Source organism: Sarcophilus harrisii, chromosome 5 (genome assembly GCF_902635505.1).
Source record: "Sarcophilus harrisii chromosome 5, mSarHar1.11, whole genome shotgun sequence".
Taxonomy (NCBI): Eukaryota; Metazoa; Chordata; class Mammalia; order Dasyuromorphia; family Dasyuridae; genus Sarcophilus; species Sarcophilus harrisii.
Genome location: NC_045430.1, coordinates 93,632,217 through 93,651,553, shown reverse-complemented (window position 1 = coordinate 93,651,553; position 19,337 = coordinate 93,632,217). Strand labels below are relative to the sequence as shown.

General features: G+C 35.4%; 1 protein-coding gene across 2 annotated transcripts in view; it reads left to right on the top strand.

Annotated features, from left to right (window-relative positions):
* SPATS2 (spermatogenesis associated serine rich 2) overlaps positions 1 to 14,093 on the top strand; it is a 161,410-nt gene extending 147,317 nt beyond the window's left edge. For both annotated transcript variants that reach the window (XM_031937954.1, XM_031937953.1), the window contains 3 exons: positions 10,452 to 10,554; positions 11,627 to 11,841; positions 12,825 to 14,093. In XM_031937954.1, the coding sequence (XP_031793814.1) occupies positions 10,452 to 10,554; positions 11,627 to 11,841; positions 12,825 to 13,166 (660 nt within the window). In that variant the 3' untranslated portion in view covers positions 13,167 to 14,093. The remainder of the gene's footprint in view (positions 1 to 10,451; positions 10,555 to 11,626; positions 11,842 to 12,824) is intronic.
* Positions 14,094 to 19,337: the final 5,244 nt, after the last annotated feature.

The window sequence follows — 19,337 nt, the reverse complement described above, 5'->3', positions numbered from 1 at the left end:
TTTTTCAGTCATCAGAAATCTATTTTGTCTTCCTCCAATTCTCCCCCTCTTATTTGAGAACTGCAATGTCTAGGCTAGCTCTCTGGAGGGCCTCAGGATTAGTCAGAGTCAAGATCAGTCAAAGTCCTTGCTCTTTAGGAGGAGAAGTGAAGGGGGCGTGGCTCATTAAAGAAGGATCCTAGACTCTGGAATCTGGAACCTGAAGTCTTCCTTGCTGATCCCACTGGGGTAGAGAGACTCTGACTCTCCCTCAGCCCTCCAATTCTTCCCTACGATTACCTCACTACAACACATTCAATAGGCGCCAACATGAGGAGAGCCATTACATCACCATATCATCTATATATTTATAGAGCCATCATCTCACATTGAGTAGGTACTTAGCCTTAAGTGCTCTGCTGTCTTAGATTCAAGTACATCTTTTCAGAGTTCCAGCCCTCTACAAGAAAAAAAGAAAAAAAAAAAACCCTATTATAAATATATATAGTTAAAACAAAACAAATTTCTGCATTGGCCATATTAAAAAAGATTTCATTCTGCACACTTAATTATAAAATTCCCTCACCTTTTTTATAAAGATTGGTAGATAGCACATTTATCATTAGCCCTCTGGAATCATGATTGGACACAGATCATTCTTTAATTGTTTCAAAGTTGTTTGTTTTTGCCATATTATGGTCATAGTGTAAATTGTTCTCTTGTTTCTGTTTACTTCATAATGATGAAGTTTAGATATAGGGAATCAAAATGAAATTAGGGTTTCTGGTGATCAGGGAGTTAAATGATAAGGTCTAGTGGCAGATTTAGGGTTCAGGGAACCAAATAGAGAGATTTGGCTCTCCTGTAGCCCCTTAGGATTTGGTGCAAGGGTAGGGAGTTTTGGGGACTCCCTTCTGGCAGCATAGAGGTTCCCTGTAAAGAAATATGCAGACCCAAAAACTTAGATTGATAAAAGAGGTTTATTATGGGGATTGGAAGTAAGGTTCAAGTCTGGTTAGGGAAATAGGTGAGGGAAAAGAGAGGATGGCACTGGAAAGAGTATTCCAGTGCACAGATCCCTTAGCATGGCATGGCATAGACTAGCATGGCATATCATGGCATGTTTGGAACCTCTGCCAAGAGAGGATTTTAGTTTGGCTCTTTTTATAATGAGAGATTTAGCTAAAGGGGGCCCATGGGTTTACTCCCAAGTTGGCTTCTCCATGGGTTTTAGCTAGAGCTAGAATTTGAATTGAATTCAGTGAGTTTCAGGACTGAGCCGACCCCACCCAGATAACAAAGATGAAACTGTTTGTCCTTGGCGGGGGCGGGGTTCCTCACTGAGAAAGAGTTGAAGGAAATTTTCTTCTTTAAAGATTTTCAAAGTTTTGGGTTCCCTCTTCATTCCCCCCTCAAGCAGTCAAAACTTAAATTCACTTAAGGGAAAAAGGACTTGGGGCAGGATCCCTTATTGAGGAAGAATTGAAGGAGATTTTCTTTTTAAGGATTTTCAGAGTTCCAGGGCCCCTCTTCAATGATGCATCAGTTCATATATCTTTCCAGGTTTCTCTGCCACCTTATCATTTCTTGGATCAGATTCCCATTCTTTGTCATTACAAAAAGAGCTAATAAATATTTTTGTATATCTTTAGAATTTGTTTTGCTAATAATGTTTTGGTCATGTATACTTATTGTGTATCTAAGTTATATTTTAATATATTTAACATCTACTGGTCATCCTGCCATTTAGGGGAGGGGGTGGGGGGGGTTAAGAGGTGAAAAATTGGAACAAGAGGTTTGGCAATTGTTAATGCTGTAAAGTTACCCATGTATATATCCTGTAAATAAAAGGCTATTAAATTAAAAAAAAAAAAAAAAAAAAAAAGAATTTGTTTTGCTAAGCAAAACTATTCCTTCTTAAATCTACCCCTCCTAATTCTTCCTTCTTACCTTTCCTTCCTGTTGAGTGAAATGAATTTCTGTACCCAAATATGTATATATATTTTGTGAACCTTTGATCACTTCAGAAGAGAATGAAGTTCACGTGACAGTCACTTCCCTTCTTTGTTTTTAAATAGATGTTTAGTTGTGCACCCTGATTTTGTGAGGTAATTTTCCCTAACCTTCCCCCATCTTTCATTCCCAGTATATTGCTCTCCTCTCTTTCTACTCCCAACCCTGTCTAATTAAACTCCTTCTTTAACTCCTGATAATGTTTGGGTTCAGAGGGGACACATGTATCATTTCCCCATATTAAATGTATGGTTGTTTGTTTATGTTTACCTTCTTAAGTTTTTCTTAACACCTGTGTTTGAACTTTATATTTTCTACCCAGCTCTGATCTTTTCATCACTAGTGCTTGGAACTCTTTTTATTTTAAATTCACTTTTTTCTCTGTAGGTAGGATTATACTTAGCTTTTCTGGGTAAGTTATTCTTTGCTTTTTGGTTCTTTGCTCCTTCATACTGGTAGCTATTAAAGTATGTGTCTCCTCTGTCCTTGAATTCTTTCTTTCTGGCTGCTTGAATTATTTTGCCTTTGACCTAGGAGTTCTAGATTTTGATTGGGCATTTTCATTTTGAAGTTTTTTTTTTTTTTTCAGAAAGTTGAATTCTTTCTATTTCCACTCTGCCCTCTGATTCAAGAGATCTACACAGTTTTAAGATTCCTGTTGTTGTTGTTTTGCTGAGGCAATTGGGTTTAAATGATTTGCCCAGGGTCACACAGCTAGGAAGTATTAAGTGTCTGAGGCCAGATTTGAACTCAGGTCTCCCCGAATTCAGGACTGGTGCTCTATCCACCGTGCTATCTCTAATAAGTGTAGTTTTAAGATTTATTAAAATTTGATGCCTAGGTACTTTCTTTGGTCTTGATATTCAGGTAATCCAGTGGTTCTTAATTTTTTTTTCTTCTATCTCTTTCCAGTTTAATTATTTTTATATTTTTTTCTTCTGTTTTTCAGGTCTTATGACTTTGTTTAACATATTTTGCATTCATGGAGTCATTAGCTTCTAGTTGGTCCAGTCTAATTTTCAGGGAAGTTTTATTGCTTGGGAAAAGTTTTGTACCTCTTATGCCAAACTATTAAATTCTCTTTCTAATTCTTCCCTTCATAGCTCTCATTTTCCATATTTTTCCTCTAATGCTTTCATTTCATTTACAAAAATATTTTTAACCTTTTTTTTTTAAACTCTTCATAACTTCCAGGAGTTATAGTTGAATTTGGGCACAATTTGTGTTTTTTCTTTGAGCTTTACTTGTAGATGCTTTTATTCATGTATTGACAATTAGCAATAGTAACTGTAAAAAAATTTTGAAGCAAGTTTCTCTGATGGAATATTATTGTTCTTAGGAAATGATAAGCAGGATGCTCTCAGGGGGGAAAAAAAGCAAATCTGGAACATACTCCATGAACAAAGTGAAATACAGTGTATACAAAAATATAGCAATATTCTGGGATGATTTTGTTATTCTCAATGGAACAATCATCCACAGCTACTCTGAAGTACTTTATGATGAAAAATTTTGTCCACAAATCGAGTCTGAATACAGATTGAAACATTCTCTCTCTCTCTCCTTCCCAACCCTCTTTTTCTCTGTTTCTCCCTCTCTTTCTCTTTCTCTTTTTCTCTCTCCCTTTAACTTAATTTTTCTTGAGGGTTGTTATTTTTATGAGGGTAAGAGATATATATATTTTCTTTCATAACTTGACTTTTAAGGAAATGTTTTGCATAACTTTACATATGATTTCTTAATTGTGGGTGGGGATAAAGGAGAGAACCTAAAACTCAAAAATCTTAAAAACAAATGTAAAAAAAAATTGTTTTGAATGTAGCTGAATAAATATTTTTTTTAAAGAAGAAAAAAATTATGTATTGAATATCCCTGTCACCATTACAACTTTTTGAAGAGGGATTTTTGTTTGTTTGCTTGTTTTTCTAGCCTTATTCCTGACTTTTTACTTGATGTTAGTTCTGGGCTCTTTGAACTTCGCGGGGGGATGATTTAGGTTGATCCTGTTGTTGGTTTCTTGTATATTGAAAATTGTATTATTCCATTTTTAGGAAAAGCTCAGACTTAAGATCTGTCTGCAGGCTTTCAAAATGGGGTGACCCAGGACAAAGTCTAATTGTTACCCTCTTGATTTGAGTCTGCAAATTCCTGTCCTAATTTTGAGTCTGAACAATAAGACACCTCTGCTAGATTCTGCTATTCTCAACCATGTGGGAAGTTCTTCAGGTTCAGAGTGACAAAACTATAGCTTCCCTTTTAAAATGGATTCCTTCTACAGTTATTCCTCATCTTGACTCTTTACCCCCATGCCTAGGAGGAGAACTATACCAATATTACTTTGTTCTGAACTTAACTTTTCTCTCAATACACAACCTAGGACCCAGGACAGCTCCCTATCCCCAGTGTGCCAGCCCTGGGCACACATGTCCCTTTCTTAGTGTACCCCTACATCTATGACTGGAAACTAGATATTGGGCAACAAAGCTACCAGATGGTGCCCAATTTCTGTTGTGGTGCCTCTCTGTGGGTACTGGGCCTTCTCTTGCCTTCATGTATGGCTTCTCCCTGACAATACAAGAAGTACTCCCATTCTTATGCCATCTGTAATGTCCACAGACCCCTCTATCTGTCTTCCTGTGCAAAAAGAATCTTTGTGACTTTCTTGGATTTCATCATTAGGATTTAGTCTTGTGTATTTCTGTTTAGAAGAGTTTGGGGATAGGAGAGATAGAACTTGTTGTACTACTTCCTGCTATTCCACCAAATAGGTTTTGTCTTTCAGATTTATTTTTAACATGCAGATTTATATATGTGTTGTGTCTTCCAATTGAATGTAAATTCTTTGAGAGCGGGATTGTTTCGTATTTTGATTTTGTATCCTTAGCTCTTGTCACAGACCTAACAGTAGTTATTTAATAGATGCTTAATAAATGTTTATTGATTCATTGATTGGTTTAATTAACCTGTCAGATTTTAATCAGTCTATCAGTTTTAGAGCTCTCACAAAAGAGCCAAGTCACATGTCCTGAAGCTTCTCAAAGCATTTCTCTTCTAAAAGCACCTAATAACAAAGTTTTAACATGTAAATGGCCTCAACCACAAGCCTTTCACTTTATGATGCAAGTCTGTTTCTAGGATGGCTATAGTAACATATTTCATCTGTACCATTGATGAAATTGTTAGTGATGACAGCATTTTTTTGAAGCTCCATTATGGAGCTTTAACCAATGGTTAAATTGGTTGGAAATGTTTGAATTGCTTCTTTGGAAAGGAAAGATAAAGTGTTTTTTCCCCTAGGACAAACCAATAGTACTTCTTTTGGATGTTAGTCAGCTCCACTTTATGACTGTCTTCTGTTTGAGCTATTCAGCATTCAAGTTTGCGTTTAAATTTTACAGCAAAGATTTCCAGGAGGCTAGTTTGGTTTTGATTTGGGAAGTATCTTGAGGGGTTGTCTTTGGCCGTATCATAATTACAGTCAACCTAAAACTATTGTTAAGGGTAGATTTTCTACTCCTCCACATTTCAAGACTTATTTCTCAAGTATCATTAAATTTCCATAGGTCTGTGGTTGGACCAAGGAAAAGAATCTTCTAAGAGGATTAAATTACTTATAGCTAAAGCTGTGCTTATTTAAAAAATGACTTTTTGAACAAATAATTTATTTTCTCAAAAAATCAAGAATTTGTGAACCAGGGCTTATAGAGAATAAAATAACTATTGAAAATAAAAATTATCCCACAATACTTTTCTTAAATTTTTTTCCCTATTTTTTGTTGCCCAGACCCTTAGGTAAAAAACAAAAATAAACTGGGTTTTTAAAAAATAACTTTAAAAAATTAATCTTTAAAAAAGGGGCCCCCCCAAATTTTAACCAAAAAAAAGAAGGACAATTATTCATAAGCTAAAAAACTAAAATGTCTTGTTTTTTTTTTATTGGGGGAGGGGAAAAATTTAAAATTTATTTAAAACACAATAAGATTGGAATCATTTCTTATTTTGGGGCTTTTGGCCCTAATCTTCCTATTAAGTGGAAAGAAATTGGATTAAAAAACCCTGGGTAAGATACCTTTAATTGGGGGAAGCGGGGTAACCATATTTTCTTTCAAAGAAAGATGCCGAGGTTTTAGGGCTAATTTGGGGAACCTTACTTTTAACCTTGGGCTAATTGCCTTGAAATTAAGAATTTTTAAAAAATTTTAAATTTTTCCCTTTTTTTTTTTTTTTTTGGTTTGGGGTTTTTTTTTTTTAATTAAATCTTTTTTGGGGAACAAAATTTAATTTTACAATTTTGTAAAAATTGCATTTTAAAAATGGGGTTTTGGTTTTTTAAAACTGAAATTAGGTTATTGGCTGTTTTCCTTTCCCCCTTTTTTGTTTGCTTTTTTTTAATAAATATTTTATAACACCCTTATAATTAATTTTAGATTGGTCATAGGCCACCTTCATTTGTTTTTTTTTTTTTAACCTTGAAATTTTGTTTTTTTTCCCTTTTTTTGTTTTTTTTGGCACAAAATATTTTTTAAAGTCTTATCGCAAATAAAAGATTAGTTTAGGAATTGCTTTTATTTTTTGTAACAATCCATTTAATTTTTTTTTTTCAATTAATTTTAAAATGTTTTGTTTTTCCTAAAGTTTTATTTTTTTTGGGGAAATTTAAATTTTTATGTTTTATATAGTTATTTAAATTTTTCTCTTTTAATTATTTGGATTTTTTATTGTAAGAAATTAATTTTGTGGTTTTTTTATCCAAAATTTGTTTGGGATTATTTCTAATAATTTTATAGAATTGGGGTTCTCTAAGTTCCTTACTCCAAAAAGTATAATTTGGTTTTATTGATTCTTTTTTTAAAACTTTCTAGTTTATTCCAATACTTTTAATAAATTTAAAAGTCAATAATACCTTTTTCCATCCCTTTTTGGAATTTGGTTTCCCATTCATTATTCTTTGTTTTTAAGCTCTATTATTTTAAGGGCCTTTTTCCTAACCTAAGTTTTTTAATGGAATGGTTTTTTTTATAAATGTTTTTTCCCATCTTTGAGTATCTTGGTTTTATTGTTTTTATTAATTTAGGAAATCATTTTTCCTAATATTTCAGTGTTTGGATAAATTTTTTACCATTGGTTTCCTGGGGAGATTTTTCTGATCTTTTCTAATATTTTATTTAAGATTTTTAATCAATATTCATTAGGGAGATTGGTCATTTTTTCTTTCTTTTTTAACCTACCTGTTTGGTTTCCCCCTGTTTAAGAAGGAATTTGGTAGGACTCCTTCATTCCCTATTTTATCAAATAATTTATATAGCATTGGGGCCAATTGTTCTTTAAATGTTTGGTAAATTCCATTAAATCCATCTGGTCCTGGGGATTTTTCTTAGGGGGTTGTTTTTCCTGTTCTATTTCTTTTCTGAAATGGGACTACAACAATTACTTCCTCCTCTTTAGTCTGGGAAGTCTTATTTTGGAATGTATCCATTTCCCTTAGGTTATCAAATTTATTGGGTAATTGGAAAATAACTCCTTATTATTTCTCTAATTTCCTCTTCATTTGGAAAGTTCTCCCTTTTCATTTTAAGACTACTTTTCATTTTCCTCCCTCCTTTTCTAATCAGATTTACCAAAGGTTTATCAATTTTATTGGTTTTTCATAAAACCAACTCTTATTTTTTATTAGTTCAATAATTTTTTAGTTTCAATATTATTAATTTCTCCTTTTAATTTTAAATTTCAAGTTTAGTAATTGGGGGTTTTAATTTGGTCTTTTTCTAGCTTTTTAATTAAGCCCAATTCATTGACCTTCTCTTTCTCTATTTTGTTTTAAGTCTCTGGATATAAAGTTTCCCCTTACCCTTTGGCTGCATCCACATTTGGGTATGATGTCTCACCGTTTCATTATCTTGGTGAAGTTATTAATTTGTCTATAATTTGCTTTTCACCCAATCATTCTTTAGATAAGTTATTTATTTCCAATTACTTTTGTTTATTTCTTTGGTTGAATTAGTTTTTTTTGCATTTAGATCTGAAAAAAGCATTTACTATTTCTCCTTCCTGTATTTAATTTTGAGGTCTTTATGTCCTAAATATGGTCAATTTTTGTAGGTTCTGAGCTTGAGAGAAAGTATACTCCTTTCTATCACCATTCAGTTTTCTCCAGGATCTATCATACCTATCTTTCAAATTCTATTTACCTCTTTAAGTTCTTTCTTTTTGTTTTGTGATTTGATTTATCTAAATCTGAGGTGCAAGATTGAGGTCTCCCACTATTATGTTTTTGCTGTCTATTTCTTCTTAACCTCTTAACCTCCCTTTGGGAAGTTAGATGCTATACCACCCTTATATATTTTTAATACTGATATTGCTTCATTGTCTGTAGTACCTTTTAGCAAGATATAGTTCCCTTCCTTATCTCTTTTAATTAGATCAATTTTGCTTTTTTACTTGATCTGAGATAAGGAGGCTCCCTTTTTTCCACCTGGCATAATGTTCTGCTCCAGCCTTTTTACTTTTACTCTGTATTATCTCCCTGTTTTAAATGTGTTTCTTTAAACAACATATTGTAGGGTTCTGACTTTTGATCCAGTCTGCTATCCGCCTCCTCTTTTGGGGGTTCATCCCATTCACATTTCTGGTTAAGTTACTAATTTTGTATTTCCTGCCATCCTAATATCCCCAGATTATGCTTTTCTTTTCTTGCCCTCCTTACTTCCTTTATTAAACTTTTGGTCCCTTGCATCACCCAGCTCTCCCTCTTTAATCCCTCCCCTCCTCCTTTAATCCCTTCCCCTTTCTTGTCCCCTTCCCTTTTCTCTTTTTCCTTTTCCTTTTCCTCTCCCACTTTTTAAGGGTGGAAAATTCTCTGAAAACAAATGTTCAATTATTTTTCTTTTTAGGCCACTCGTAGGGAAAGGGTGCACAATTTCCTCCCCCCTCCTAAGTTCCCTCAGATATGATAGGTTTCCTTTGCCTCCTTCGATGCATGAAGTTTCCCTCTTTTTATTCCTCTTTCCCCTTTTTCTGCCTATCCCTTTCTATTTCTCTTCCCTTTTTTTGTATATCAGTAAAATCAAATTATACATGTGTTTTTATATATCCCAAACAGAAATACGTTCTCAAAGGTTCCACCTTTTTCTACTTGTCTTGAGTCCTGTTTTGGAATTTTTTTTTAATTGGTTTTTTTTAAAAACTTTACCTTCATTAAATGTCCATCTTCTTCCATGGAAAAAAAATGCTCAGCTTAGCTGGGTGGTTTTATTCTTGCCATTCAATTCTTTTGCCTTGGAATATCAAATTCAGGCCCTTGATCCTTTAATGTTGAGGCAGCCAGATCTTGTTGATTATTGGCACCTTGGTATTTGAACTTTTTTCCTCTGCTTGTAAATTTTTTCTTTAATCTGAAAATTCTGAATTTGGCCACAATATTCCTCAGTCTTTATTTTAGGGTCTTTTCAGAAGGTTTGATGGATTCTTTCCACGTCTATTTTACCTTCCGGTTCTATTACTTCTGGGCAGTTCTCTTTAATAATTTCCTGTAAAATAGTATCTAAGCTCTTTTTTTCATCATATTTTTCGGGTAGTCTCAGTTTTTCTTTTAACAGTGATCTGTAGGGACAATAAATTGAGAGAAGGACTGAACTTTTGAACTTATAAGCTTCTTTACTCAGAGACAAAGAAGAAGTTTAGATTTGTTCTATGAGACTACAGAATACAATCATTAACAGAATGGAATCATATATAAATTACAGGTTCAGACTTACAAAATAAAATTACTTTAAAAGTCAAATAAAAAAGAAAATACATGAGCAATGTATGATTTTTGACACCCTTCACAAAGTAGCAAGTAGGAGGTGACCAGTGGTAGAAAGTCATTCTCTTATGTTCTTTTCTCCTTTCTTTTTCCTGTATGGTCATACTGAGAGTTCTGGCCATCATATAAAGTTTCTAGTTTCACAAAGCCTCCACCCCACCATCTTCTATCCATATATCACAGTATTAGCAAAAAAGTAGACAAGAACTTGGTCTAAGTATTTTGCAAAAAATGAATATGTTCAATTTCAGACCTCTGATGGCCAGTATCTGAAGGCCTCTGCTCCTTCCCCAAATAAAAAGACAATAAAAGAAAGGTTAGAAGGAATCACAAACAAGCAGGGATTCTTTGAAGCTATATATTGAATCTGTTATGTAATTTAAAAGAAAAGCAAGCTTTGCATATTAGAAATTGGCATTTTCATGTACAATCCTATCCTGTTCTATAGTGTATGTGGGAATGCTATTTCTTTTTTGGTGTTCAATTTCAGGATTAAAAAAACCCTATTATTCTTACTTCCTATTAAAAGTTATAAACTTTGAAGCAAAACAGAGAATATATAGTAAATAAAATTTCCTTATGTCTTTGTGTGCCAATGAATTGGTTCCATTTTGTGTTTATCTCCCCTGAATAGTTTCCTTTTTCTTCTTTTCAGCATTTTGTTAGTGAACGTAAATATGATGAGGATCTAGGACGGGTAGCCCGGTTCACATGTGATATTGACACGCTGAAGATGAACATTGATTCATTTGGACAAGGTGAGATGGTGAGACTTGGTGCTGACCTAGGATTGGTGATAAGAAAAGGACCTTCAAATGGAAGGAGGGACAAAGCATAGAGTGTTGTTTGAGTCTAAAGTTCTGGTTTCTTCCCTAAAGTTCAGTAATATAAGGCACTTAAATCCTCTTTACCTAAATTTCTTCATCTATAAAAATGAGCTGTGATGGTTATAGAATTTTGCATGATGCAGTGGACAAAATTGAATTTAGACTCAAAGAAGTTGAGTTTGAAACTTAGTCCTACTACTCATGACCTTGAACCTGTCATTTCACCTCAGCATCTCAGTTTACTTTCTATAAAGTGAAGGCTTGGGCTCAAGAACTGTTCCCAAAATGAACTCTAGTAAATGTTTTTAGCACCTAATGTGAACATTTCTAGCTTTATAGATAGCACTCCTCAGATATTTTTAATAAATTTTGTTTTATGCTGACAAGTCATTTGCCTGTGTCAGAATTCTGTTTGGCTGAAGATCTTTTGTTTTTTTGCCTTAATGATAATAACTAGTATTTCTATTTTATCTTATATGATCCTTACAACCATCTTGGCAAGTAAGTGCTGATTATTATCCCCGTTTTGCAGTTGAGTAAACTGAAACAAAGGTTGTCACACAGCTTGTGTCTAAAGCCACATATAAACTCAGATCTTTCTGACTACTAAATCTAGTGATTTATCTGTTATGCCACCTAATTAATCCTAAAGGTGAAATATTGGACCTGGGGCATTATTGAAGAATCAGTGATCTAAATCTGTAATCCTTGTTACTGAGGAATCTGAATCAGGTAGATTGCTTGAATTCAGGAGTTTTGAACTGTGGTAAATCTACTAAGTGTCTGACATTCTTGGAAGCAAGATCTGCCAAGCTGTCTAACAAGGGGCCAACTGACCCAGTTAAGAAAAATTGAGCCAATTAATTGTATTTCCTGTAAAATGTCATCAGGCAGGTTTTTTTCCCCTTAAACTTCTCATTAAGAAGTGAAGAAAATGGGAAGTTTTACCATTCCTTACCTTTACCATACCATTTAACATGAGCTGTTAATGTTTGCTTTTTAGTGTCCCATCCAAAGAACAGCTACTCAACCAGATCCCGGTGTAGCTCAGTTACATCTGTGTCATTGAGCAGCCCCAGTGATGCAACTGTTCCCTCCAGTTCCACCTGTGCCTCTGCTCCTAGCCTTACAAATGCCAACAAGAAAAATTCACCAGGAGGAGAAATACCTGCAGCCATAGCAAATCCCACCAGTCGGTCTTACCAGCCTCATAGAGAGGTAACTTGATGTTCCCCATTGAGATGAGATGAAATGTCATTGTATTAAAATTGTATTAATATGCTGATAACTCAAAATGACCCAGTGTTTAGCTTGATTTCCTTCTTCATATCATCCTGAACCCCTAAAGTCCCATGTAATTACAGAGAGAGCATTTGGTACATTTTCAGCCACCAGCCAGTATAGGTTACCTGTTGCCAAGTAATGCTGCATTTTTCGTTTTGGCAGTCATTCTAGTTGTTGTAGGCTGAATTGCCCATTAATTACTCACACTGGGAATTATGTACTAATCGCAAAGTAGACAGGCACCACAAGTGGCAAGCCCACTAGAGAATAGTAAAAGACACTTCATTTTAATCTTTCTTCTGAAAGTAGCAACTCCCTCCCAGTACACCACAGGAGCAATAGAAGAAAAGGGAAATGACTAGAATTGAGATAGAGTAGATAGGAGGAAAAAGCAATGATTTGAAAGTTGAAATCAGACTCACAGTTCCATGAGGGGAAAATTTTATCATTTAGATTGGAGAAAAATTTTAGAAACTTTTACAAGAAACTTTTAAAGTTAAAATCAGCATTGTGTTTTATTAAGAACATACAACATATATAATAATCTTGGTATCAAGGAAAAGAATTATTACTATGAATTCTAGTGGAAAAGATGTACTCATTCTGTGTCACTTTGACCAAAGTAGCATGATTTCATCTCAAGTCACAACAAACGTATTTCTTTGGTAGTATTATTTTCATATCTTTCTGGCTAGAGGAAATGAGTTCAAGAAGTTAGAGATGGTAGGAAAAAATCAATGAGTACTCAGTTTTCATGGGTTTTAATGCTATAGTTCAAATTGGGATGATTGATCATTTTCTGCTTTAAAAAAATCTTGACAAATAGCTAACGTCTAGCCTGGGAATTCCTAAGTAGAACCATTTAAGTACAAGACACTTGCTCATGTTTATTTAAGCCTGTTTTCTTTGTATCCCAGGTATTACAAGGGAATAGGAGAGGAGGACAAAGCTACCGTCCCCAAGGCCAAAGGTCTAATGGCCCCACAAACCAAGGGCGATATGACAACATGGGCCGTTACCGAAATGGCTCATGGTATCCATCTGGGTCCAGGTATCAGAATGCTCCACAGTCTCCAGGAAACACAAATGAGCGAGGCCCAGCCCACTCAGCAGTGACCAATGGAACTGGAACCGTCGTGGAGCCAAGCCAGCCTAGTCCCTCATCCAAAAAGGGGCGTTCAGGCCCAAATACCACTGAAAATAAGGGGCTTCCTCAGCGCAAGCCCAGGGCCTACCAGCCTGAAGCAGTGAACTCCTGAGGGGGATCCCATTAGGCTTCTTCCTTTAATGCAACTCAAATTGATAACTGGACTATAGGAAACTTGTAGTTAGGTTTAATAACAGAGAAGTTTACATTTATCATTTTTGTGCCACTCTAAACATTTTTTGTCTCTTCTTTCTTCCTCCCATTCCCTCTTCACTTTTTTTCAGAAGGGAAGCTGTTTTCTTCCTTGTGTTATCAAAGTAAGATGGATCAGTCTGCTTGGTCATTTTCAACTGGGATCAAAGGCAGCTGCTGTTTGGTCTGCCTAAGGCAAGCAATTCCCTTGCCCAGTACCCCATGCCTTCTCATTTCTCTGTAGAGGCCTGAATCATTGATTCTACTTTGGGGGCTAGATTCACAAGGGGTCCGGTCACACCTGGCCCTAATGTCTTTCTAGTCCAGGTAAATGGCACAAATTCCTCCCCTTCCCCTGGGGTTTCCTCTGAAGAATAGTTTTTGTAAAGGAGAGGCTGTGATATATATACACATAGGGTTAGCTAAAGGTGGGAATACAATTGGTTGGAATAAGAGGAATCTTGGGCACATTTGGGAATCCCCTGTGCTCCCCAAAAATGATAGAGACCCAAATTGGATTTTCTGTCCTGCTTGGCACTATAACCGACCTCTTTTCCAAAAAAAGTGAAAGCCTTTCTTCCTGTGATCTTAGACTAAAAACCAAAAGACTGATGGGAAGTCATATAAGCAAAGTTAAAAAAAAAAAAAAGAAGAATAAAAAGTTTCCATGTTTTAATGGGGGTGGGTAGTGGTAACTTTTTTTCTCCCCTCTCCTAAATTTCATTCTGATCCTGAACTAAATTTATAGCAGCATAATTAGCAGTGCTAATACAACGTGTTACCCATCAAATAATTACTACTGTCACTCTTTATAGTTGTATAAATAAAAACAATCACATAAATGTTCCCACATTTGGTGCTTCATGACAGCAATCGACTTCATTGTTTCTCTTCAGACTTCTTAGAGTGGAAGACTTTTATATGATTTGTTCTAGGTTAAAATGAGGGTGTCTTATTCCCAAGTGATCTGATCATAGATGAAGGGCCAGACGGATCTTAGAGGCAAGCCAGGCCATCCCAAAGAAGTTAAATAACTTAGCCAAGATAAAACTGGAAGGATCAGGAGGAGAATTTCAGCCCAGGGCCTTCATATTCAAAGCCAGTACTCTTTCCATGGTGTACCACATTGCCTTATAATGTCCTGTTTAGATTAAAAACTAAATTAAAATGTGAAAGGTAAAATAAGTAAATCCAGTTTTCTGTGTAACAGAGAAGAAAGAAAAGTTAAGAATGATCTTTCAAAGGAGAAAGCTTCTGCTCTTAAGGAACTTGCCACCCTAATGGTAGGAACAACAAACGGACACATGGGATATTGTGTTAAAGGAAAGGCATGCCACCATTTCTCATATTCAATTACAGGAAGAGTGAACATGAACTGTGTTGTGTAACCGTCCTTGCACAAGACATAAAGCCATAGAATCAGACCCTCCCAGAATCACAGTTTAAAAAGGATGGAGCTTGTTTCCTTCAGGTCTGAAAAATAAATTACAAGTAACCATCACACAGACCTTAGTAACCACTATGCTCTTTGAGGTTATAGTTGGTTGATGGACATGGGTGGGTGGTATGTATGCATGCATGATGTGTGTGCATGGATGTATGTACATTATTAGAAAAGTCAGGGACTCTTCTTAGATCCTAGGAACACTGTCCCCTCCTAATGTTATGCCTCAGTTTCCCAGAATTGTTCTGCCTCAGTCTGCCTGATGGCAACCCTCCCTCCCCATTCCTGGTCATTAAGATAATTAGGGCTGGAAGCCCTGACCACTAGCATTCCAAAGAGTCATGAACCTCCAGATGATTTATCTGAGATATCTTCCACCTCAGAGTTAGTGTCTCCTAGACTCCCCAGAATTTATCAGAATTTATGTCCTTCCTTACCCCAACCTGTCAGAACCAAATTTATGGTCCGTTCCTGGAAGTTTCCACTGGATCCCTGTAAGTCTATGGAAACCCTTGCTCCTTGCTAACTGCTTTGAAACAAGAATCCAATCCAACCATTTGGGATCAACATGGACCCTGTTTTACCAATCTCTCTGCCTGAAGCCTCTAATACAATATTACAAAACTCTCTAATCTCTATCTTGCCTCAGTTTCTCTGGCATTACACTACTTAAACTGTAAATAATCTGATGTCCAATTAATACAGCAGCCTGCTTTTCTATGATTGTCAATTTTAAAAAGACAATTGTGGAGTCAGAACAAACCTTGAGGATTATATAGCTTTTATAAGATCACAACTAAGACATAGACAAATGAATGTCTATGGTTGTTGAGAGTTTTTTTTTTTCAAGCTGTCTTTTATGGTGAAATGCCTTTGTTCTGTTTCAGAATTAAATCTGCTTTGAGGAAAAACTTTAAACAAATTCTGAAAACCAAGTTAAAACTAAAACCTGGTTCATCTAATGTCGTATACCTCCATAACTTTGCTGTCAGTTACCTTTTGGAAAGGAGCGTTAAAATTCTTTTAAAAATCATAATAATAACTTTTTATTTTTCCAAATACATACAAAAATTAGTTTTCAATATTCACTTTTGGAAAACTTTGTGTTCCAAATTTTTTTCTTCCTTCCCCACCTCTATTTAGTAAGCAATCCCACTGCTTATATTCATTATATTGAGTTTAATCCAATATAGGTTAAACTCATGCAGTTCTCTAAACATATTTCCATATTCCTCAAAAAGCATTAAATTCTAAATGGTGTAAAAACAGCAAGTCCCTATAATAATGAAAGCAGATTCTTGGTACTACCCAGAATCCTTCCTTCCACAAAGGAAGGTAGAAGGCAATAAGCATTCATAACACCTTCTTTAAAATATTACAAATATTTAATCCTCACAATAATCCTGGGAAGAAAGGTTTTAACCCCATTTTTCAGTTGAGGAAGCAGGCAGTTAAGTAATTTGCTCAGGGTCACAGCTAGTTAAATGTGTACTCAAATCTCCCTTACTCCAGACTCAGCCCTTGAGTCACTGTCCCACCAGCTATCTCCAGGAAACTTTGCCTTGATGGTCTTTTGTTGTCCACTACCCAAAGCCTATTTAAGCCTCTAGAAAGAGTAAAACTTAACTTTCAACAAGTATTCTTGCATTCCTGTCTGACATGGTCATACAGATATCATAAAAATTAAAAACTGAAGAGAGGTAAAATTGCATTCTAGGAATGGAGATAAGATTGTACAGAGGAACAGGTGAGAAGGGTTCTTATATCTTCACTGAAAGATTGCAGAGGGGAGACATGGGAAGAGGGAGATAGACCAATTGAGAGGAATGACCAAGTAAGAAGTTATGAGGGCCTCTATTGGGAGAATCATCTGAAGGGAATGGTATGAAATATATGGAGATAAAATGGACAGTTGGTCAGTTGGTTGACGGGGTGAGGAAGAGAAAACTGTTGAGAATTCAGTTGCAAACCTTGGTGTAATACTTGACAGTATAGAGAAATTTTGAGGAGAACTAAGTTTAACAAAATAAATTCTATTTTGAACATGTTGAGTTTGAGATACTATGGAAACAAAAATGATAACAGACAAATTACTAAGGCAGAACTGGAGCTCAGGAGAGAGGTTAGAGCTAGACATACAGATCTGGGTGACATCTGAGACCATTGGAGCTGATGAAAGTTCAGAAAAGAGAAGGCCCAAATTGGAGCCTATATCTCATATTAGGGTGTGAAGTAGGCAAGAAAGAGCAGAATCTATAGGGGAACAATAGTGTTAACAAAAACTCAGGGCAGAAAGAGTATTCCCTAAGAGAAACTGAACTATTATTCTACCTCCAGCCCAGTGGAAGAGCTGAATGTACATTTATTTGTTGTATATATTTGTATTATATATATTTGAGAGATATGTACCAGACACTATGCCAGGATCCAAGTTCAGGGAATCTTAACTTTTTGTGTATGTCATGGCAATCTGGAAACACTATGAACTCAATACTGTTAGGTGTGGTTTTTAAAAAATTCATAATTGAAAAAAATGCTAAATTTCAGTCTATGAAAATAAAGATTTGTCCCCCCATTCAAGTTCAGATGCTCTTGAAATTTACCCAAATATCTCAAGGATTTATAGAGGTCCTGGTTAAAAATTTCTGCATCTAAGGCAATCTGGATCTAAATTCATGTCACTTCTACAGCATCCCCAAAAGTGGTCATCAGACCACTAAAGATCTCCAATAAGGAAGAATTTACTACCTCCATGCAGCCTACTGAATTTTCTGAATAAATTTAATTTTTAGGATTTTTTCCTTTCATCAAGCCTCCACCTGAACTTCAGTAGCTGCTTTTTATTTCTAGTTCTGCCTTCTGGTGGCCAGTAAAACAAATTTATGTGTTTCATATAGCAGTCTTTTAAACATGAAGACAACCGTCTTGTTTCCCTACTAAGAGAAGTTTTTTATTCAAGTTGAACACCTTGGAAGTTCTTCAGTATTTTGGCTGAACTCCTCTGAACCATCTCTTGCTTATTTGTGTCTTTCCTAAAATTTGATTTCCAAATTGAACATGATTGTTCAATTGTGATTTGACCACAAAAGAAAACAGTGGGACTATTAATAAAGTTTACAAAGCACTTATCTCACTTGATTCTCATGACCACCTTGTGGGGTAGATGCTATTATTCCCATTTTATAAATGAGGAAATTAAGACCTATATAGGTTGTGATTAGCCCAGAGACACTGCTAATGAGTTTCTGATGCAGGATTCAAAGTTGGGTTTTAAAAATTCAATACTCCATTGTAATACCATTGTATTAACCTCCCCTAAGCTAGGTACTGTTTCTCTCATTGCACTTGTTCTTTTCATTCCTTTGTTGCCTGTCATAAAAAACTATTGATAAGCTACTAAAACTCCCACTTTTTTCCCATGAACTTTCTAATGATGCTTCCCTCATTTTATACTGTTGAAATTGACTTTAAATCTAACCTAAGATTTTACATCATCCATTTAAAATTTTATCTTTTAAGCATTCATAGTAATTGAATTGGGCCAATATTCTAGGTTGTTGAAATATTTTTGGATCCTGACATCAAATGTGCTATGTGAAAATTTGATAATCATGTCATCTATGTCACTGAGTAATGGATCAAGAAAAAGAGCCCTGAAACACACCACTAGAGACCCTCTTTCCAAATTGATAAGACCACTGACTTCTCAGGGTTTGGCCATTTGAACAATGTTAAATCTAATTGACTACTACTATCTCTTCATCTTTTCCCCAAAGAGAGTATGAGAGGCTTTGTCAAATGCTTTGCTAAAGTAATAACTATAATATTCTACTGATCCTGAAAACACTGCATCCCTATCCACTCATACTGCACATACTTTCTTTCCTACTTTTGGCTCCCACACACCAGGATCAGTCAGGAGGGAAATGAACATGTTTCTAACTGAGCCTTACTGCCAATTCCAATTCCTTCCTGTACACTTATACTTAGTGATCTCTTTTTCTCTGAATTTCCTACTATTCAAATATTACAAGGATCCCGATCCTAGTGACAGTTATGTTCCAATCCTAAAATAATTCTCCCTCTTTTCTGGAATTTTGGACTAAGCAAATAGTTTTCCTTTCTATCCCTATAACACCTTCCTTTATACTTCAACTTTACATATTGGTGACTTCCCAGTTGTTCATCTTCCTCAACTTGTGATCTACACTTTCACTCAGTTACAGATAAGGATGGTCTTCTTAGCCTTGATCTTATCCACAAGTAGTATACCTCCATCATCTGTAAATCAGTCATTCCTTTCACCATAATGACCTATTTCACTGTCTTTCTATGGCTTACCCATCCTAGACCTACTCTGTCATCTGCAAGTTTCAGTTATGCTGCCTTGCTCTCTCTTTCCTGCCTTCAAAATCTTGACCTTTTAGTTAACCAGTCAACTTTACATTCTTATCTACCCATGAATCTCTTACCTAATTCTATTACTGATCATCCTTTTCAAGCCCCAATAGTTCCTCTGCTGCATACAAACATGCCCAGATTTTCCTCCTCCATAATAAACTTGATGCTACCATAATTTCACATCCTCTGTCTTCTCCCTTTAAGTATTTTAAACACATACTATGCATCATATGTTATACTAAGGAT